Here is a 24,018-nt window from a genome sequence, read left to right as displayed (position 1 = left end):
GTTGCAGAACCAGATTCTACTCCATAATGAGACAGTGGGCCAGCAAAAACACATGTAAGAACTGAAATGGCTGCTGTTGCCTTTCCACCCTTCCACTTGGCCAAGAATCTCCTTTGGTGACACCAAGGATGAACAATTATCTCCATCTTCACAAATTTTCCTAAGTTTGACCCTTGAGCTCACTTTTCATCATTATATGCAGTAAGATTGACTTATATTGGGTATGAGAAGCAATATGTGATTAGGATTTTGATCTGGTTTGGCTCTTTTTTCTCAGGCTCAAAAACACTAATAACTATTTAATATTGTAATTAAAATCAAATCAAATATAGTGGTTTATGTCTGGTATTGACAAATCCAAAAGTGACAATTTAGAGACCTGGAGGAAAATATGATGAAAACATTTTTAATATTTAATAATATTGTAAAGGTAAGTGTAAGCAAACAGACATTTTTGAAGAAATATTTTCAGTGAATGTAGAATTGATAAATATCACTTTTCTCATTCACTAAAAATGTATATCATTAAGTGAATTAAAATACCTTCAATATGAATAAATTAACATGTGCTTAATTATTTGAGTTTGGTAATTTTTCTTAATTATATTTCTTTTAATTAGTCACAGGTATAATCACCATTCTTCAGCCTTTGAATCTTGACAACCCAAATAACCCAAAAATCTACTCTTTGGAAATTGAGGCCAGAGATAATGGAAATAATACCAGTACCTATATGTTTACAGTTTTTGTGGAGAATATAGATGATCCTATTGTCTGTGACTCAAGTTTTTCAACAGGAGCAGGTATATTACAAGTCAATTTTATTGTTGACATTCATGAAAGAATGAGTAAGAAAATTTTAAAATAAAACTTGAAATTATAGTTCAAATTTTTTTCCTTTTATAAAAGTATACAAAAAAATAACTGAATAAAATGAGAGATGTACTCTTAAAAATAAAAAATAATTAGCATAATTTAAATTAATATTTAAATAATTATTTGTATCACATATTGAGCATAGGAATAATTACAAAATTATTTTAAGTTGATCTATAACATACCAATTAAGAGGTAGCCTCAAAAGTTGTCAAATACATGAAAATCTAAGTCATAAAATAAAATTTTCACTTACTAAATTGACAGATGTTTAAAACAATAAGTGAGGTCTTACATAGTGAATAAGTTCTTACATGGTGAACAGTGCAAGGGCAGTCATATCACAGAAACTTTCGGTTTTGATCACGCATCATGAACTATAAACAATCAGGTCAAATATGATTATTTGTTTGATTTTTATACTTGATTTAAATGTGAATCCTACATTTCTCCCTTATTATTATTATTATTATTTTAAATAAAATGCTGAAGTGGTAGGTAGATGCAATGTTTGTTATGCTTCAGAAGATTGGAGGCTGTTGAGATATAGGCTTGGGGTTGATTAATGACTGTGCACTGAGTCCCCTATACAGAATTTTATTGTTGTTAACAACCATTTGATCAATAAATATGAGAGATGCCCTCTCAAAAAAAAAAAAAAAACAATAGGTGAAAAAAAGCAACGTTGGCTAAGAATATTTAAAAAATTAAAAAAACAAACCAAATTCATAAAGTAGGATTTTGAATAACCACCCACAATACATTTTTAAGATACTTATTGAGACTATTAAAATGATTATAATATTTATTCCAGTATTTATGTTTCTTAGAGTTCATCAACAGAATTATTGGACAGTCAAAATTTATTTGCAAAATTTGTAGTGGCATAATGGTTGAAATAACCAAAATGTCTAAAAACAGGAAATTGGTTAAAAGGTGGTATATCTATTTAATGAAATGCTGTGATGGAGGGCGGAGACAGGAGACAAGCACCATGGTTAACTTTTCCTGCCTATGATGAAAAAAGCTGAGATATATACAGTATAGTATCCTTTATTTCCCAACATTTTTAATAACATTCTCTCCTGTTAATTTTTTTATTTTTCTCAAATTAAAACTCTACCTTTAAGTAAAAAATTTCAATTATCTTGAAATATCTTGAAAAATGAGTAAGAGTTATCATTACTCCTTATAGTATGCAGTTATCTCCTCTGATATTCTTGCTCCCAAAAGACCATGTGCTTATAAGTTTTAAATTATATATATTATAATAGGATAGATATTAAAGTAATATATGCAGGTACCCTTCAATATGAATAAAATACATTTTCTGAAAAGTTTGGTATAAATTAACATTTTATCACTTTAATTTCATTCTTTAAATTCTACCCTTAAGAAAAATGTTCATAATATACTAATTGGATGTGTGTAAAATAATGAAGCATGTTCTCATTAATGCCATACAAATCACAACTTCACATACTGTTCCCTGACTTCATCCTTATGTGTGTTTGTGTTTTTTTCATGAAGACCTCCAAAAAATTAAAAAAACAAAAACAAAAAACATTTGAATGAATGTGAGACTTTGCTCATAGTAGGATCTCAGAAAACATAAGTTGACTTGATTTGAATTTGATTGGGTCATCTCAAGCTCATTGATTGTATCTATTCTGCTAGTTGGTATCACCATTCTTTCTCCATTTATTTCTAACCTTACTTATCTGCCATTTTTAAATCCTCTCTACTCTTTCTCCTTCTCTATTTTGACTCCTTTTCTTTCTCTCACTCTATTAAGAAAAATTGCCCAGTTAACTTGGAGACAATGTAAAGGAAATAAAATTGAGGGCAAATGGAACAAGGAAAACCTTGTTAAGATGGTTTTTTTTTTCTCCTTCTGGATTCCTGTCCAGGAATCTATCTCTCTATCCATTTCTCACTACCAGCATTATCTCTTCTCCATTTTTAAGACACATCACTTCCAAACTCAAAAGTTCCAAAACACACACACATGAGCATGCACACACACACACACATGGACATCTTACTCTTTACCAAAGCATGCCTTCTGGTATGTGTAATGAAAATTTTAAAATTTATCTGAAATCAGAATTTGTGTTAAAGGGACCTGTTCACAGAGGATAAAGTGAATAAAGAAAAGTCTGCTAGGTAAGCCTTGGCAATAAACCAACTTACACGTCTGGTGTTTATGAAGATATCTTTTGGATCACTTTGAGGCAATTTAGCTGATGTTATTTGCCATTTCCTTTTGGAAATTACAGAAATCTTTAAAAAGATACACAGGGATACCAGGGAGGTCATTCTGACCTGATTTCTCCCAGTCTTGGCTGAATTAGCATAAATGGCTTAGGCAGCATCAAGATCAAGATACCCTTCTCTTCTATTATATGGGTTTAGGATCCTTGGGACATAGGAGTAGCAGGAAATAAAACATTGCTTTCTATGAAAAATAATGCTGTGGATCTCCATGAGGTACCCAAACCAGGTCATTTCCACAATTTTCAGGTGGCTCATGTGACATATGCATATTCAATTCATTTACTGTGTTAAATTACCCAGTTGCCTTAATTAACTAGAGCAAACCACTAAATTAGGGAATCTGTTTACTCAGTTTGAAACAAAGATTCAAAATAATCGAGACATTCACACAAAATTTCTTCCTTTAGATCCTCAGAAATAGTCAAACCATGCAAGGCTTTTGCAGGACTACCTCCTCTAGATTATAATTTAGAATTCTGTGGACTTCATAACCAAAACTCAGGTGCACAAAAAAGCAGGAATACTTTTTTAAAAAGAGTATCATTTGTAGAATCACATAACAGGTGAAGAAATGCCTGTGGTTTAAATATGTGTCCGTTTGTGTTACTCAATTTTGAGGTGAGACAGTATCACAACTGGTAACATTAAAAAGAGACTGAACTCGAAGTTTGAAAATATACTTTATCCCCACTGTGCAGATGAGAATATTGATAAATCAGGAATTCAAAGGCATGTCTTCCTGATTCCACAGCCTGTGCTCTGTTTTTTGCTACATTGTTGTGAAAAGAGATAAAAAGGTCCATTTTTCTAATATAAAAGAAGCAAAGTTGAAATCATATCTTAATGACCATTGACTTTGTGCCAAACACCAAGTAATCATAGCTTCTTCAATACACTAGCCCAAAAATGTAAATGTGGAAATATGAAACTAATATTATTAGGTTGGGGCTCTTAAAATGGATGTTAATGGGAATAGTTACTTGTGGTTTCTTTGTTTTGTTTTTTTCTGAAATGACTATCATTAAGACAACTGCTATAGGGAGAAATACAGCATGACAACTTATGACACCAATGCAAAACAAGATGTGGTGGAAGAACGTTTGAATTTAAATTATTGATCATGGTTTATGTAATTGTATAGGTGTTTCAGTATCTGTTCCTGAAAATGTTCCTGCATCTGCTTTTATATATAAGATTCTTGCAAGAGATCCAGATCCAGGGCAAGAAGTTGAAGTAAGTATTCTATCATCTGTTTATTATTTTTCCAAATTTGACTAAAGAAAAGAGTGCTCAATTTTCAATGAGGCTTTGAATAAAAGTACTCTTTATATCTTACAGTAGTTGTTGAAATAAAGAAGTTTCAATCTTTGAATATAGTAACAGGCTAAAAATGATGTGACCTGAAAATAAAAGTGATAGACATTCTAAAATGGTCTGAAAGCACTTAGAAAAAAAAGAAGCCAAGAAAACCCCTAGAGCTTACATGTATTTGCATTTATCTGATGACATTTACACAGCTGAGAGAATATCCTTTCATATTTCATTGTCTTGTATTCATCCCAGGTCAGGCATATTTTCTCTATTATATACATAATTTGTATATATGATGTGTTTTCATATTAATAAAGTATAGTGAATTATAAGTAACAGATAACAAAATAGTTACAGATTGAGAGGGTAAAGAAGAAATACAAGATAATTTTTCACTTGATTTTCTCAGAAAAATTTTGGTGTACAACCTATATTCTAATTATATTTGTAAGAAAAACTGATTTCTTTATTGTCCAGTAAATTGTAAATCACTGGGATATGCTGCCCTAAATTTTATGATTCTTAGTCTAATTCTCTGTAAAGCAAATAGATTTTTTTTCCTATTTGGTCACACTTTGTCTAACAATTGGCTCATAAACGTTGCTTGGAGACTATGTTTGAAATAAAAGTTTAGGAAGGCAGCATGCTGGAGAATTTAGTTTGTGTATAGTAGTTTGTATATAGTTCTGGTGACTAGATTATAATGAGGTACTGATCCGCAATCCTAGTTTAATTTTTTTGCTTATGTGAATTTTATTCCTAGGACAGAAAACAACACAGGAAAAAATGTAATTTCTGATTTATGGGTGTGTGAATATGTGTCGGGTTAGAGGGTCAAGACATGTGGACATGTGTGTTTATGGTGTGTGGGCAAACTATTTTTATGTGGGTTTAGGCCAGAATATGTGCATGTGTGTAAAGGGTGAGTATCTGTAAATATGAATTATAGTTATGTGTTTACATATAGGACCTTTATTACAAAAATTATAATATCTGGATTTCATTGTAAAAGTCAGTGGGAAAAAAAAACAAAACAAAAACTTGGAAAATAATTTTTTAAACAAATCTAAAAACCATATTAATAAAGGGACAAAGAAAGAAAAGGAGATTTTTTTCCCTAAGAACATTGAATGAATTTTAGTGTAACATAAGCCAATTTTGTTTTTTCACTTATAGACAAATAAAAATCAGTTAATATGCCCATCAAAATGGCTGTGATGTCTTCTTGGAAATGGCATTGGATATCCAGTCTCCTAGGTTTTATCATTTTCCTGTGAGCCAGAAACTGGATGTAAATTTTTAAATTTATAACGTCTTTACTAAATCCCTTTTAAAACCTTTAATATTCATCTTGAAAATGAGCCCAGTTATAAGCATGAGTGATAACAATGGAGAGGAACATGCTGATGCCCATAAAAGTATGTCTTTGTCTAAAGCAGTCTCTTATTGTGCTACACAGAAAATCAATGTAGAGATGAGATCAAATGGCTTCTTCCAAATAATTCAGTGCATGTGCCTCTGTTTGATACACTTCGTGACTATACAAGAGGGAATGACTTTTTTATATATTAGAAAAATCTGTAAATTCAACACTAGAAAGTAAACTATAAAACCAATAATAGCTATTTACCAAAAATGCTCTAATACTTAAAGCATAAAATCCTTTGGGAAAAATACAACTGAAAATGTAAAAGAATTTTCAGATTGTTTTTCAAGTCTGGAACTGAAAAAAGTTTAGCTTTTATTTTACGGGTACTGTTTTCGCAGAATTAATTTTGGTTTAGTTAAATCTTGCCAAATAATTGCATCAAAACTGTCAGTTCAAAATCCGTGATTTTTCCATAATATGTTAACCATTTTTTGTGTGTTTCTTTTAAGTTTTTAATATTAAATTCTTCAGTTAAAGCTACTGCCTACTTTGCTTTGGATTTGTACAATGGTATTATTTCTAAGACTACAGAACCTCTTCTGGACTATGAAACAAATCCTAAGGTGAGAGTAGATGTAAAACTTAGTATTAAAATAGTACATAGTTTTATATACTCCTCTTGTAAATAAGAGTAATTTTCAATATTTTCAATAACTTTTAAAAAACTTACGTAAAGTGAAATTTTTTAAAGTACCAAATTTATGTAATTCGATTTTCATATTCACATAGATCAAGCAGAAATTTACTTTAAGACAATAAATTTAGAAGCTTATTTAATTCATTTTAGTTTTTCCACTAGACTATACTTAAATATTATTTTAGGTGTGTAAAAGAGAAGAGATTTTCTCTATGTTCAAAAGCATAGAACTGAGGCAATATTCTGGGTAATTCAATAAAAATACACTTTTTACAGTTGTAAATTATCTGGAGAATTGCCCCTGGCTTTTCCTGACTATGCTTGACTGCAGAGATACACTGTATCTACTTGACTGTAGAGGTCTGGCCAAAGTCTTTTTTCCCCAACAATGCACTGGTTAAACTTCATATCTAGAAGCATTTGGAAAGGAGAGGTATAAGGTGATGGAAAGAAAACATAAAATTTACTTTTCCTATCAAATCATTCTGGGGAAATGGGACCACTTAAATTTCAAATGTTTTCCAGTTTCTTTAAACATTTCTCAGTGTTTCCAGTAGTAGACTCATCAGGCATTTTTTTTTGTTTTTAACATCATCTTACCTAGAACAAGCCTATATAAACTGCATATATTTGACCAGGACTGAAAGACCAGGAATTTTCTCATTGTGTGAGAGTTATGAGAAAGAATGAGAAGCAACAACTGCTTCTCCAGGACAACTGAATAATGGCTTATAATCTTACTTTTCCCTGTTATTATAGGATCATCTCTCATATTATCAACTTTGATGTTTTCCACTCTCTTGAAAGTAAAGTGCCTTCATTCTTTTCTTTTTTCTTTGTTCTTTCATAGAACCCTGAGGATTTGTTCATTTACTCAGAACCTCATTAAGTCTTGCAATAATATTTTGTATTTTCCTCCATAAAATTTTGAATTTCTACACATTATATTGTGTGACACTCCTGGATAACTTGAATTTTAATGCCAAATATTTATTTTTGAATTGTTCTCCAGGGTTATAGAGGAAACTACTGTTTTTTTTTTTTTAATCTTGATCTTGAAAATAGCAACTTTGCTAACTCCTCATACTGATTACAGCAATTTTTACATTATCTTTGATTTTCTGTGTGTTAACATTCATAACATATCTGTGAAAAATAACAGATGTTTCTAATTCTTATAACTTTTTATGTCTATTATATGCCTTATTTTTCTGAGGAGGACTTCAAGAATGATCTTTATCAGAAATGGTAATAGGAGGCAACATTGTCACAATTTTGGAAGTTAGTGTTTAAATGATGGGAATAAGAATGGTATTTGTTGTAGGGTTATTAAGTAACAAATTTTCCTTTCCTTTATTCTTAGTTTGTTAAGAGTGTTTTATCAGGAATTTGATGTTGAATTTTGTAACATTTTTCTCCATCTGTTTAGAAAATGATATCACTTTTTAAAAATTTATTACAGTTCTGAGTTACTTTAATACATTTTCTGTTTTTGTACCATCCTTATGTTTCTGGTATATAGCCAACCATATATGAGGTAGTTTTCAATATAGATTGTTATATTCAATTTGTTAATATTTTCATTAATTTTGGGATTGTAATCCTGATTATTTCTCCTGTTTTTGCTGAGTAAAGCTCAGGATAGTTTGTTCACTCATTTTTCCCCCAACACATGAGCTCATCTTTAAAAGTCCTTTACATATTTACATATTTGGGCAGTGCTGCACATAGCCATTGCAGAGGGGTTTACCTTTTGACCCTGCGAGGCATCCTTAGGATATAACTGCCCTCAGAAAAGATTTTATGTTAATTTCATGGCTTCACTATTCTTTCACCAAATGTTAGTATAATCTTAGGTATAATGAAGTTCTCTCTCTGGTTCTCTCTCTCTTTCTGTGATTCTCCTATAATTTCACTTCAGTGGTATTTTGGAAGGATTATGGCAAACGATTTTACTGTATCCACCAACCTGACCTAAAAGCAAATCTTTAACAAACTTTTACACTCCCTTGATTTCCATATCCATCTTCCCTTTAGAATGTGATTTCCTCCATGGTAAGGTTATTTCTACTTAGTTCTTGTCTATAGTGTGCTGCACAGTGTGTCTCATATATGAGACATGTACATATATATATATATATATATATATATATATATACCCTCAGTACCCATATTTATGGAATGAAAGCATGAACTTTATCTACCAATTTTAGGGGTCTGTGGGCTTTGAAAGACTTAAAACATCCAGAAACAAATTTATTCATTGGTTTGAAACATTTTATTCAATATCTGCTGTATTCCAAGTACTATCCTGGCACTCTTACCCTGATTTCTAGACACCACACATTAATTTTTCTCCTATATTTTTCTAAAGGAACAAAACACATTATGTTGAGTATGTGTTAGGCACTAGTAATGTGTTTTACAAATAATAACAATGCTTATGAGAAACCTGTGAAGTTCTCAGGGTGATAACCTCCATTTTACAAATGAAGACACTAAGTCCAAATAAATAACTTTCCCAAGATCATTCACCTAGTAAATGGATGAAACTGATTCCAGCACAAGCAGCCTAACTTTAATATGGGTCTTTTACCACTATGTTACCTTGCCATTGGCTTATCATCTCTTCTAATAAGCTAGTCCTATCCTTCCTAATGCTTTTATATTCTCCTCTAAGCTCCATATAGGCAGAAACTGTGTGCTGCTCATTTCAAACATCAGTATTTGGTATTCAATGGATGTACTGAGAATGAATGAGCAAATGAATCTAAGTTTAATTCAAAACAGCTGGGCTTTCATAGAGAACCCCATTTTTTTACAACAGTGTCAGAGAAAGGGAAAATTGACATGTTTGAGGAAAGTCTTTTTATTTTTAATCACCCTTTTCATTTGTCTTTTAAGCAGTTCATACATTTTTTTCTGAGTAACAATTTACTTCAGGGGTAATATATTTTTGGTCATGCCATAATTTATTTAATGTCCCTTGTAATCTTTAGTTTATTTTCACTTGTTCAAAATATTCCTGAAATAGAAAGCTTGATAACTTACAATCTTATAGAATTAAAAGCATTTTGAAGTGCTTTTGTTTATACACATAACCTACTTTTTAATTACAGAACTCTATTTAATATAACAAAATTAAAGTCAGTCTTTGACTTTGTAAAACTTTTTACCTTATTATACAACATTTCTTAATTATTTAGACATTGGAATCAACTTTTTCAGTGAAGTTTTACAGATTTTTCTTGAGATTTCTAAAGTATCCATGATTTTTCAAAATTTTCCAAAAGTAATATAGTTGTTTAGCTTCACGTAATTTTTTCCTAAAAGATGAAACTTCAGATACTCTTTTCTTATGGTAAAATTTTTATTGAAATATAATAGATATACAATATTATATTGGTTCCAAGTATCTAACATAGTGGTTTGACAGTTATAAACATTATAAAATCCTCACCCCAACTAGTGTGGCTACTATCTGTCAATATAGAAAGATGTTACAGAATAATTGACTATATTCTCTATACTGTACTTTCATCCCTGTGACTAATTTATATTATGATCAAGATTTTGTGCCTCTTTATCCCCTTCACCTATTTCACCCATCCACCCCAACCCCTCCCACATGGAAAACACCAGTCACTTCTCAGTGTCTATGAGTCTATGGCTATTTTGTTCATTTTGCTTTGTTTTATTTTTAGATTCCACATATAAGTGAAGTCATATGATATTTGTCTTTCTCTGCCTGGTTTATTTCACTTAGCATAATACCCCCTAATTCTATCCATGCTCTCACAAATGGCAGGATTTCTTTCTTTTTTTGACTGAATAATATTCCATTGTGTATATATGTACCTCCTCTTCTTTATCCATTCATCTATTGATGGATACTTAGGTTGCTTCCATGTATTGGCTATTGTAAATAATGAGGCAATAAACACAGGGATGCATATCTTTTTGAATTAGAGATTTGTTTTTTTCAGATAAATTCCTAGAAGTAGAGTTACTGCTGGTCATATGGTATCTCTATCTTTAGTTTTTGAGGGACCTTCACAGCTTTCCCCAGTGGCTGCACCAATTTACATTCCCACCAACAATGCAAGAGGGTTCCAATTTTTCTACATCCTTGCCCGTACTTGTTACTTCTTGTCTTTTGGATAGTGGCCATTCTAACTGGTGTGAGGTAATAGCTCATTTGCATTTGGCTTTGATTTGCATGTCCCTGATGATTAGTGACATGGAACACCTTTTCATGTGCCTATTGGACAACTGTATTCCTTCTTTGGAGAAATTTTAGTTCTTTTTGGTGATGGAGAGTATGAGTTCTTTATATATTTTGGATGTTAACCCCTTGGATAAATTGTCTACAAATATTTTCTCCCATACTGTAGGTTGCCTTTTTGTTCTGCTGATGGTGTCTTTTGCTGTACAGAAGAAGCTTTTTAGTTTGATGTAGTCCCACTTGTCCATTTTTGTGGTTTTGTTTCCCTTGCCCAAGGAGATGTATCCAAGAAAAAGCTGGTTATGCTTATATTCAAGAGATTTTTGCCCATGTTTTCTTTTAAGAGTTTTATGGTTTCATGTCTTACATTTAGGCCTTTGATCCATTTTGAGTTTACTTTTGTGTATGGAGTTAGACAGCAATCCCTTTTCATTCTCTTGCATGTAGCTCTCCCATTTTCTCAACAGCTGTCTTTCCCCCTTTTATATTCATGGCTCCTTTGTCTTATAATAATTAACCATATATGTGTGGGTTTATTTCTGCACTCTCTATTCTATTCCATTGATCTATGGATCTATTCTTGTGCCAATACCAAATTGTTTTGATTACTGTAGCTTTGTAGTGTAGTTTGAAGTCAGGAAGCATGACACCCCAGCTTTGTTTTTCTTTCTCAAGACTTAAGATACTTTTTTAGTTTGGTATTTCAACAAATTTAAATTGGCTTTACTGCATTAGATGTAACATATCAAAACCAATGTTTGAAAATATGGTCAAAGTTCTATAACAATCAGTATGTAGCATTAATCACAGAAATCTGTATAAGAGTATTCCTTTTGACAAATAACCATAAGATGTTTTGGGAATACATCTACATTCTTATGCTTGCAACTTTTTAAAGTGTTTTTCAATTTTACTTTTAAAGCTTTTTTTTTGTGTGTGTGTGTGGTAAAGGGAAACTGCATATTTTAAGCACTCAGAAAATATTCTGCCTTGTCTTATTTATTTTAGCAATTCCAGATAGTGGTTGCTGTGAGAAACAGAGAGAACCTGTCTCTGGAGTCTTGTGTTGGCACCATCACTATAAATATCAAGAATGTTAATGATGAGGGTCCTGTTCTTACGTAAGCAATGGGTGACCTAAATATTTAAATGCTAAGATTTAACTTTAAATATTTTTCTTAAAGGGGTAAATATAAGTTTGCCATTACTTCCCTTGTCAGTTTTCTTACAAATATTCAGTGACATAGAAGGCAAACCTCTATGAGGCATGTGTTATTGTTCTTTTTATGTATAGTGGAAGTCAATATTGTTTATATTTTGTGCTTGAAACCACAGAAGAGAGCCAATTTATTTATTTTTTTATGGGAAACAACCCAAACCTTTCTATTTTTTCTAAATTGCCCTGCTATTTATCTTTAAGAAGTAAAATAATATAGCAAATGCACATTGATAAATTCATATTGCAAGAACTATATAGCCTTTAAAGAGAATTTGGGCAATAAGTACTTGTGATATGGAAATAATTCCAAACATAAAATGAAAAAGTGTTTGCAGAAGTGTCTGTGGTATTTTGCTCTCTGGATAAAGTACACCTTACCAGTCAGTTGAAGGAATAAAGGAAGGGTACAGGTTGGAGGAAAAACATATATTATATATATAGTAACTTGTAAAAGAAAAAGATTCTTTTTTTTTAAGGCTAGGGGATTGAAACGGTTATAAAATATGTATTAGAGTATTTGTTGTGTGACATAGATGAAAAGGGACATTTGTTTACACTAAGTGATAAAAAAAATCTCTTTTGTCCCACAGATACATACCAGATGCACCTATAAATATTTATGAAAATTTGCCTGTTGGAACAAAGCTAGTCAAGTTGACAGCAACTGATAGAGATACAGGAGACTCAGTGCATTATGAATTTATAGGTACACAAAAAGAATTTTCAATAAATGAAGGTATAAATTTTTGTTGCTAATCATTTCATGAAGTATAATATGAAGTTTTCACTAGTTAGAAATAAGCATTATCATTCTATTAGAATAAAAGAATCTTTAAAATATTCAGCAGCATATTTAGCATATTTTATATAAGGTAAAAAGTGATTCTTCCTTTCTTCTCAAAAGTATGGAAATAGTCTGTACAATCTGTCTACTCCAGGGAACTCCCAAACAATCCAGACCCACAGCAGGGTTCCCTGGGATTTTTATTGTTATGATTTTTTCTGAGAAGCGGATTTTCCCATTGAAAACATAAAACTAGCCAAAAAAATAGAATATTTATTCCATATCATACATTCTCATAAGTGCTTGGCATACATAATAATTCTTTGGTATTTTACTATCCTAATCCAATCCTCATCTAGCATATGATGCCTGGAGAAGGATCTTAATTTGCCACAGTTTAAGCAGTTAACAGAACCTGCACTTGAATTCAATCTGCTTGATTACTATACTTGTAACTCTAAGTATATTTCAAGTGACCAAAAGTTAAGAGTTAATGCCTCTAACAACCTATACATAATGCAAGGGAAGGGGAGAAATGATGTTTTCTCCTCTTCTTAAGAGGTGATTTTCACCTCTTACATTTTCACACATGAAAACAGCAGGGTTAAACACACACTCTATCATATCAGTAGAAGGAGCCTATATCTCTATCATATCATGCAAGGAGTAGAATCTGAGAGAGGTGAGGAAGGTGGCCTATAGAGGGAAGGACCTATAGCAAGTCAGAGCTTAAGCAGAGATGGGTATCCAAGCTGATAATGAGGAAAAGAGTGTAGTGACATATAAGGGGATTAGTAAAATTAACTCTGTTAAAGGTAAATGAAGGCTGGTTTCTCCTGTTAGACATGTTAATTACAAATGCAGAAAATGAAAAAGTTAGAATGAGTGATATGAGGATGAATTAAAATCAAAAGTGTCAGACTAAATGAAGTTTTTCATATGTATGTTAACAGGAAGATGTGTAGGTGCATAAATAAATATTGATGCAATTGTATGTATACACATAAACACACAAATACATTCCTGTAGTTATGTTTACTGAGAGAGAGAAAGAGCTAAGGAGGAAAATACCACAATAGCAATGAACAGACCTAGCACCTAGATACTGACTTCTCAATACCATTTTTACCCTAGAAGAGCTCAGGGAAATAGCTCTTTTTGAGATGACAGGAGCAAACTACAAGATGAGCTTGAAATATCTTGTCGTAACAGAAAGCAAGAAAATGCTCAAAGGATGATGTGGGTATGTTAAAAAGACACAGAAATCAGCTTGAATTGGCTGGCTGTAGTCAATTAAAGGGAAATTTGAACATCAAAATGAATAATAATAGTTGCTGATTATAACTATATAAAATGGGTCACTACGAGTCCATAAATATATAAATACATAAATAAATTAAACGTTTGATGGGGGAACAGGATGTTTACGTATTTTCAAAATACCTCACTATAAAATACTTATTAATTGCACAGGGTAATATAGCAATTTTGGAGTAGAGAAAACTGGCAGACACCATCTTAGTTAAGTAATTGAAGTGAACATCAACAGTAATGAGAAAAACTGATAGCCTGCAATAAGAACACATTATAACTTTTCTGATTTTTTTATCCAAAACTGTATAACCCAAATCTTATCATGAGTAGATATTAGGCAAATCCAATTTGGGAAAAATTCTCCAAAATTATCAGCCTTTAATCTTCAAAATGATCATAAAATTTAAGGGGAGATTGAAGGATTTTCAAGATTGAAGGAGACTAAAGAGACATGACAATGTTTGGTTCTGAACTGGATCTTTTTGCTATAAAAATATCATTGAGACAATTGGTGAAACTTGGAAGGGGTTCTCAGTATTAGAAATATTGGTGATGTCTGAATTTTGTTGTTTCTATAGTGGTAATAATGGAGAATGCTTTCAGGAAATATACATTAAAGTATTTGGAGATGATGATACATTAGGACAGTGACTTATTATCAAAGAGTTCAGGAAAATAATTTTCCTACATGTTCATGATTATTTAAAATTTTAATACTTATAAAGACTAAAAAATATAAATGAGGAAAGAAAAAAAAGATGACAGGTATAGAAGAGAGTCAGAGAAGTACCAATATCTTAAATCATGTTCTAAAAGATCCTGAAGAAGCAAACAAAAGCAGTGGAACTTAACAAATATTTTAAAAGTATCATTTGAGAAATGTTCCTAAAATGAAAGAAGATTCAAGGCTATATGTTTTAAAAAGACATACTAGGTTTCTGGAAAACCAACACAGACTGGATGAATCTTAGACATATTCTGGTAAACTATTAGATATTAATAAGATAGAAAAAAATATTGAGCCCTTAGGCAAAAAGATTAAACACTAAGAATAATCAATGAATTGGCAACAGACTTTTGTATAACCATTTTTCCACAAGTTAATAGAATAACATGTTTAGGAAATTCGAGGACAAAAAATATGACTTAAGAAGTTTATACACACGAAAATGACCTCATAGATAAAGAAAGCAGAAAAACATTTTAGGAACATGTAAGCACTCAGGAAATATTGTTCTATGAGTTTTTCCTAAAGAATTCACCAGAGAATGCATTTCACATAACCAAAAAAAATGGAGAGATATCAGCATAAAAATGGTGGTGAGAACTAAACATATATTTCCATATGGAACTAAAAATAAATAATATTTATAAAGGTCAGAGTATATTACACATAAAGGCTACAAGCTCTGCAAATATAGACGAAACATAATTATTTAAAAACAATTCACAATTAAAATATTATGGGTTTTTTTTTGTTGATTTTGTTGCTGTTTTTGTTTTTCTCTTTGCATATATCACCCTATCTCACTCTACCCTGCCTGGAGCTAGAAGAATAAAAAACATTCATGTAGGAAAAAAATTGAAACATAGGAGCAATGTGAAGCTCACCCTCGTAGGTATTAAAACACATTAAAGTGCTTCTGAATTGCAAAGAGTGTTATATTTACAAATGCTTATAGAGAAGACATTTAGAACAGAATATAAACTCTTGACAAGAGACCCTAATGATCAGGAAAGTGTAGTATTCAGTAACAGTGTAGAAAAAATAGACATTTAAATAAATGATGTAGTAACTGGATAACATTAGGAAAAATAAAACATTTTTATAGTGTACACCAGACAACAATCAAATAGATATTTTTTTTACAAAATGCAACAAATTCAGAATAGGAGAAAATGCGAATGGATTTATTTATAATCTGGGAAAAGTTTTGTGACTTTAACTCAAAATCCAGAAACTATAAGGGGATAACTTGATTTATGTGACATAATCATCACATTAGCATCATGACAACATTTTTTTTTTTATGGCAAACAAATCACCTTATGGAAAGAAAAAAATACAAATGAAAAATCGGGAAGTATTTGAATATTAGAAGAAATAAAAGTAACAGTCATATATGAAATAAGACTAGGGATGAGAATCGATAGTTTAGAGGAGTTGCAAATGACTCTCAACCATATGAAAAGATGCCTAATCTTGCTCACAATAAATTTGAAAAATATATGGTACTACACTGTTTCTAACATGCTAGATTAGCAAAAATTCATGTTTGACAACATCTTCTGTTGGTGAAGCTGTGGAAAAACAAACCTAATATATGGCTGATGAGAATGAAAAATAGTACACTTACCAAGGGCAATTTGGCAGGATCTAGGAAATTTGCATATGCATTTACATTTTGACTCTGCAATTGCCCCTCTAGAAAAGATCTCAAAATATCCTGGCAGAATGTAAAAAGATATATCCACATGCTCTTTATTGCAGAATTATTTAATAGCAAAGATTGAAAATATCTATGGGATACTGGTTGTATAAACTGTGATTTTTTTATTATTCTACCTACACAATGGAATAATATGCACCTCGAAAAAGAAATGAGTAACCTCTCTCTATATTATTATGTAACAATCTCTAAAATATATTAGGGGAAAAAGCATAGAGAAAAGTGTGCATAGTGTATTGCCATTTAATTTATCAAGGAAAAAATACAATATTATAAAAAAAGCTGTTCAATGTTGGTGGAGAACCTTATAAAGAGCATTGAGATATATCAATCAGTTACAAAGTATGGACTTAGATGATGATTTGCAAAGCAGCTGAAGTTCATAACACAGTCCAAGAAATTTGATAATTACTAGATATATGATGGTGCTAAAAAAATTAATGTGATGTTTTTAGGTATACTAATTATATCATACTTATATTTTAAAAGAAGAATCCTTTGTCTTTAAGAATAGTTAAGAAAATACAAATGAAATGACATGTTGTTAGGGATTTTCTCCAAAATAACCCAAGTAGGGAAAAAGTAGGCAATACTACAGATGAAACACAATCGCCCATGTATTCTAACTGTTGAAGATAGTAATGTGTATGAGGGGGTTTAATGTATTACTCTCTTGTAGTATATGTGAGTTTTTAAAATAAAAATTATCTTATTCAGGAAAATAAGATGCCCTACCAAAATGGAAATATCCAATTAATATTTTCAATTGCAATAAACTTTATCTTTTAAATAACAGAATTTAAAAGTGGATGGAACATAGTAAAGATATTAAGAATTTCTTTTATTGTATTCACTCCACTTATGTTCTTCCCCTCCCCACATACACATGTCCAACCAACCAGAATATGTGTTTATCAGTTCTACCTGGTAACTATGAATTCAAATCTTTTCTTTCCATCACTATTGGAATTTAACATCTCTCACTCAATCTTCAGCAGTTCAGTTTACTTTCTTCTCTCATCTGTTCTTGTATAGTTTTTGTCTTTCCACGTGCTGTTCCATCTGCCTGGAGTGTCTGTCCTATTTTTTGCTGTCCTTCAGCTTTACTTTGCCATTAACCCTCTCCTTGCAACATCCACTCCACTCCAATCTTCTCTGCCTGGATTTCCAGTGCTCACTTTTCAATATTCAGTGTAGGCTTTGCATGCATCCCTCAGCCCAACCCACCATCACCCTGCTGTTTTCTGATCTATGCAGTTTAGAAGGCTTCTCTTTCCCTGTCACTAACTATTTCCCAAAGATCTTTAATGGTGAATGTTTTATGAGTTTCATCAGGTCAGCAACTCTGATTTGTCCTTTAATTTATCCCTAGAATTATTTCATCCATGTTATTTTTTTATTATATTTTAAAAATAGCTTTAATGAGATATAATTCTTATACCATGCAGTTCACCCCTGTAACCATCACTACAATTTAACATTTTACATCTATGTCATTTTAATGCATAACATATTCATCTTGTGAATGTTGAATAAATTTGCATTTGTCTGTCCTTTAGACTCAGGAGAGGTCATGATTGCCTATCCTTTGGATTATGAAGATGCAGCCACCCCACATTCTTGGATACTACATTTTAGAGTTTATGACAATGGACGAGAGCATTCCACAACTGGAACACTCACAGTGATTCTACAAGATGTCAATGACAATCCACCTCATTGTCCTCAAGATATTTACACGTAAGTTACTGTAGCAAATTTGGCTTTCAGATTTTGGCATATAAGAAAAAAGGACAGAAAAATACATAGGTGTCAAACATACTATTCCTGGGATGAAGAAGAAGTCCTTCATTCCTTCCTTACTTTATTTTCAAACAATTGCAGCATCTCATTTTTCCTCCCTGGTACAATTGGAGCTGCTTTAGTTTGTCTCTAAAGATTATGAACATTAAAGCTCACAAGAACCTCAAAGAATGGTTTTCATCTAACCTCTTGTTTTCAGATGGTAAAACGACCATCACATTAAAAAACATCTATATATATTTGTATACATAGCAGAGTTTTAATTCATTTCTAAAAAATTTTATTGACATTAATTTAAAGATAGCTCTAAGGCCACATGCAAACTTACCTTCCTTGATGTGGCTTTATGATTACCTAGAGATTTTAAAATGCAGGTATGTTATTCCCATTACATAAATGGAGTACCAAATCTGTAAGATTTCATTTACTTACAAATTTTTATATAGTGATTAGCAGAGGACTAGATCCTGAAACCAAGATTTCGGGTCCTTAGTACATTTTTCTTTACAGAACCCCTGATTGCTCAGAAAATTCTTAGCCCAGCCTGGGAATATCCTGGTAACATACTCTCCTTTGTTATTATAGTTGCATATTTCATTCCAAAGGCATTTGTAATAATCTATCCCTAAGGAACACCACAGAAATCTGCTCTTAATATTATCAAGCAACTGAAGACAATCTAGATAGAGCTAAAATCAACTATGTGGAGTAAAACTTTGACAGTCCTACAAGTTGAGCAACAGCAGCTCCTGTTTAAGCAGAATTTTCACTTACATAACAGGAATGATGTTTTATACAATGCTATAAAAGCTTTTCATTGGTCTGCTCTGGAATAACTTATCTCTCACATAAAACAATACTTTATGAATATTATTGTGGCATATATTTGATCCCTGTATAGTGACAAAACATAGGCCAGAATACACATATAGAAGCAGTGCCATTGCTCTGTTGTAGTTTAAAAATCAACTTTTACTTCATAAATATTTTGTCAGAGATAAGTTTTAATGAAAAATCAAGAGGCAGAAATAATGAAAAATAATCCTGTAGCCACTCCAATTACAGTTTTCTCCCACTTTCTATTCCAGCTAGTAGTTCACAGATTCTTGCTGGAGGAATATGATTTTTTGGTTTCTAGAACATTATGTTAACAAATTAGACAATTCATCTTTTACCTCACTATTTATTTCAAACCTAAGGTATTTTAAGTAATTAAAATAAGAAATATTCTTTTAAAACAGAAAACAATTAAAGTCATAACTCTCTTTATTGATGCTTAACGTAAGTTTCTGTAACAACCATAACAATAGCAATGAACCCAGTAAATCCAATAAGCATTTCCGTGTCCCTTATGCATAGAGCAGTAAGGGTCCATTGGCTCTACTGAGTGGCATTCCTCCAGGCTGTTACTTAGGGATTCTGGTTTATTGGATCCTCTGGCTTTGCTATGTTGCCTTTTGCTTCCAACCACATGGAGAGATAACAAAAATCGAGAGCATGTGGGAGGTGCTAAATTCTCAGTTACCTTGCATAGATGGATATGCCTTCCACTTACATTTAACTTCCAACATACCCTCCTGTTCCCCTGGACAAAGAGACAACTTGTGGAAGTTTAAGGGAAACAGGGATACAAAAAGAGGCAAATGAATACTGGTAAAAGTTAACAGTTCCTGCTAACTGTCAAACAGATTTAATAGACAGCCAATGGTAGCCTACCATAGCTTGAGGAATGCATAGAGCTGATCAATGCATTAGTTCATCTCTAATATATATTTAAAGAATTTACTAACAACAAGACAGTTTTATATACCATGAAAATGAAGAAATTATACTGCACAGGGAAGCAGGAGGTTAAGGATTTGTTAATTTCTTCAGGAGCCTGTGTCGTTCTTTTTCTAATTAATTAATTAATTAATTATTTTTGGTATCATTAATATACACTGAACATGAAAAACATTGTGGTTGCTATACTGCCTTCCCCATGCCCGCCCCCCCTTCATTACGTGTGCTAATCATAATGCCCGTTTTTCCCCTTATCTCTCCCTTCCCACCCATCCTGCCCAGTCCCTTTCACTTTGGTAACTGTTAGTCTATTATTGGGTTCTGTGAGTCTCCTGCTGTTTTGTTCCTCAGTTTTTCCTTTGTTCTTACACTCCACAGATGAGTGAAATCATTTGGTACTTGTCTTTCTCCGCCTGGCTTATTTCACTGAACATAATACCGTCTAGTTCCATCCATGTTATTGCAAATGATAGGATTTGTTTTCTTCTTATGGATGAGTAGTATTCCATTATGTATATGTACCACATCTTCTTTATCCATTCATCTACTGATGGACACTTAGGTTGCTTCCATTTCTTGGCTATTGTAAATAGTGCTGTGATAAACATAGGGGTGCATATGTCTTTTTTAACCTGGGCTCCTGCATTCTTAGGGTAAATTCCTAGAAGTGGCATTCCTGGGTCAAATGGTATTTCTATTTTGAGCTTTTTGAGGAACCTCCATACTGCTTTGCACAGTGGTTGAACTAATTTACATTCCCACCAGCAGTATAAGAGGGTTCCCCTTTCTCCACATCCTCACCAACATTTGTTGTTGTTTTTGATGTTGGCCATCCTAACTGGTATGAAGTGATATCTCATTGTGGTTTTAATTTGCATTTCTTTGATGATTAGTGATGTGGACCATCTTTTCATGGGCATGTTAGTGATCAGAATTTCTTCTTTGGAGAAGTGTCTGTGCAGATCCTGTGCCCATTTTTTGATTGGATTATTTGCTTTTTGTTTGTTGAGGTGCATGTGTTCTTCGTATATTTTGGATGTCAACCCTTATCAGATATGTCATTTATGAATACATACTTCCAAACTGTAGGATGCCTTTTTGTTCTGCTGATGGTGTCCTTTGCTGGTTCTTGTGCAAGTACCAAATTGTCTTGATTGCTGTGGCTTTGTAGTAGAGCTGGAAGTTGGGAAGCAAGATTTCCTGCTTTATTCTTCCTTCTCAAGATTGTTTTGGCTATTTGGGGTCTTTTGTGGTTCCATATGAATTTTAGAACTATTTGTTCCAGTTCCTTTAAGAATGCTGTTGGTATTTTGATAGAGATTGCTTTGAATGTGTATGTTGCTTTAGGCAGGATGGCCATTTTAACAATATTAATTCTTCCTACCCAAGAGCATGAGATGAATTTCCATTTATTAGTATTCTCTTTAATTTCTCTTAGGAGTGTCTTGTAGTTTTCAGGGTATAGGTCTTTCACTTCCTTGGTTAGAATTATTCCTAGGTATTTTATTCTTTTTGATGCAATTGTGAATGGAATTGTTTTCCTGATTTCTCTTTCTGCTAGTTCATCATTACTGTATAGGAATGTAACATACTTCTGTGTATTAATTTTGTATCCTGCAGCTTTGCTGAATTCAGATATTAGTTCTAGTAATTTTGGAGTGGATTCTTTAGGGTTTTTTATGTACAATATCATGTCATCTACAAACAGTGACAGTCTGACTTCTTCCTTGCCAATATGGATGCCTTTTATTTCTTTGTGTTCTCTAATTGCCATGGCTAGGACCACCAGAACTATGTTGAATAAAACTGGGAGAGTGGGCATCCTTGTCTTATTACTAATCCTAAAGGAAAATATTTCAACTTCTCACGGTTAGGTATGATATTTGCTCTGGGTTTGTCATATATGGCCTTTATTATGTTGAAGTACTTGCCCTCTACACCCATTTTGTTGAGAGTTTTTATCATGAATGGATGTTAATTTTTGTCAAATGCTTTTTCAGCATCTATGGAGATGATTGTGTGGTTTTTGTCCTTTTTGTTGATGTGGTGGATGATGTTGATGGATTTTCGAATGTTGTACCATCCTTGCATCCCTGGGATGAATCCCACTTGATCATTGTGTTTGATCCTCTTGATGTATTTTTTAATTTGGTTTGCTAATATTTTGTTGAGTATTTTTGCATGTATGTTCATCAGGGATATTGGTTTGTAATTTTCTTTTTTTGTGGGGTCTTTTCCTGGATTTGGTATTAAAGTGATGATGTCTTCATAGAATCAGTTTGGAAGTATTCCCTCCTCTTTTATTTTTTGGAACACTTTAAGGAGAATGGGTATTATGCCTTCTCTAAATGTCTGATAAAATTCAGGTGTGAATCCCTCAGGTATGGGAGTTTTGTTCTTGGGTAGTATTTTGATTACCAATTCAATTTCATTGCTGGTAGTTGGTCTGTTTAGATTTTCTGTTTTTTTCCTGGGTCAGTCTTGGAAGGTTGTACTTTTGTGAAAAGTTGTCAGTTTCTTCTAGGTTATCCAGTTTGTTAACATATAGATTTTCATAGTATTCTCTAATAATTCTTTGTTTTTCTGTGGTGTCCGTCATGATTTTTCCTTTCTTTCTGATTCTGTATATATGTGTAGATTCTCTTTTTCTTTTCATAAGTCTGGCTAGGGGTTGTTTATTTTGTTTATTTTCTCAAAGAACCAGGTTTTGGTTTCATTAATTTTTTCTATTGTTTTATTCTTCTCAATTTTATTCATTTATTTTCTGATCTTTATTATGTCCTTCCTTCTGCTGACTTTGGGTCACAATTGTTCTTCTTTTCCCAGTTTCAGTAATTGTGAGTTTAAACTATTTATTTGGGATTGTTCTTCCTTCTTTAAATAGGCCTGGATTGCTATATACTTCCTTCATAGAACTGCCTTTGCTGTGTCCCACAGAAGTTGGGGTGTTGTGCTATTGTTTTCATTTGTCTCTCTATGTTGCATGATCTCTGTTTTAATTTAGTCATTGATCCATTGATTATTTAGGAGCATGTTGTTAAGCCTCCATGTGTTTGTGAGACTTTTTGGTTTTTTTGTACAATTTATTTCTAGTTTTATACCTTTGGGATCTGAGAAATCGGTTGGTACACTTTCAATCTTTTTGAATTTACTGAGGCTCGTTTTGTGGCCTAGTATATGTTCTGTTCTTGAAAATGTTCCACGTACACTTGAGAAGAATGTGCATCCTGCTGCTTTTGGCTGTAGAGTTCTTTAGATGTCTGTTAGGTTCATCTGTTCTGATATTGTTCAGTGCCTCTGTGTCCTTACTTATTTTCTGACTCATTGCTTTGGAGTGAGTGGTGTGTTGAAATCTCCTAGAATGAATGCTTTACATTCTATTTCCCTTTTTATTTTGTTAATATTTGTTTCACATATGTATGTGCTCCTGTATAGGGTGCATAGTTATTTATAATGGTTAGATCCTCTTGTTGGATTGACCCATTTAACCTTATGTAATGTCCTTCTTTGTCTCTTGTGACATTCTTTGTTTTGAAGTCTATTTTGTCTGATACAAGTACTGCAACTCCTGCTTTTTTCTCCCTTTTAGTTGCATGAAATATGTTTTCCATCCCTTCACTTTTAGTCTGTGTATGTCTTTGGGTTTTTTGAAGTGAGTCTCTTGTAGGCAGCATATAGTTGGGTCTTGTTTTTTTATCCATCCAGTGATTCTATGTCTTCTGATTGGTGGATTCAGACCATTTACATTTAGGGTGATTATAGATAAGTATGTACTTATTGCCATTGCAGGCTTTGGATTAGTGGTTACCAAAGGTTCAAGGGTAACTTCCTTACTATCTAAGTGTCTAACTGAAGTCACTTAATATGCTATTACAAACACAATCTAAAAGTTCCTTTTTTCCTCCTCTTTT

The 24,018-nt window shown here is 32.3% G+C and overlaps 1 protein-coding gene across 2 annotated transcripts in view; it reads left to right on the top strand.

The window, feature by feature from the left end:
* The window catches only part of LOC118935427 (cadherin-related family member 3-like), a 116,761-nt gene that overhangs the window by 18,674 nt on the left and 74,069 nt on the right, over window positions 1-24,018 (top strand). For both annotated transcript variants that reach the window (XM_057504456.1, XM_057504455.1), the window contains exons 8-13: window positions 621-803; window positions 4,295-4,386; window positions 6,343-6,456; window positions 11,764-11,876; window positions 12,565-12,710; window positions 18,082-18,262. In XM_057504456.1, coding sequence (XP_057360439.1) covers window positions 621-803; window positions 4,295-4,386; window positions 6,343-6,456; window positions 11,764-11,876; window positions 12,565-12,710; window positions 18,082-18,262 — 829 coding nt within the window. The remainder of the gene's footprint in view (window positions 1-620; window positions 804-4,294; window positions 4,387-6,342; window positions 6,457-11,763; window positions 11,877-12,564; window positions 12,711-18,081; window positions 18,263-24,018) is intronic.

This window comes from Manis pentadactyla, chromosome 7 (assembly GCF_030020395.1).
Source record: "Manis pentadactyla isolate mManPen7 chromosome 7, mManPen7.hap1, whole genome shotgun sequence".
In the NCBI taxonomy this organism is placed as follows: Eukaryota; Metazoa; Chordata; class Mammalia; order Pholidota; family Manidae; genus Manis; species Manis pentadactyla.
This window is presented reverse-complemented; position numbering and strand designations above follow the sequence as displayed.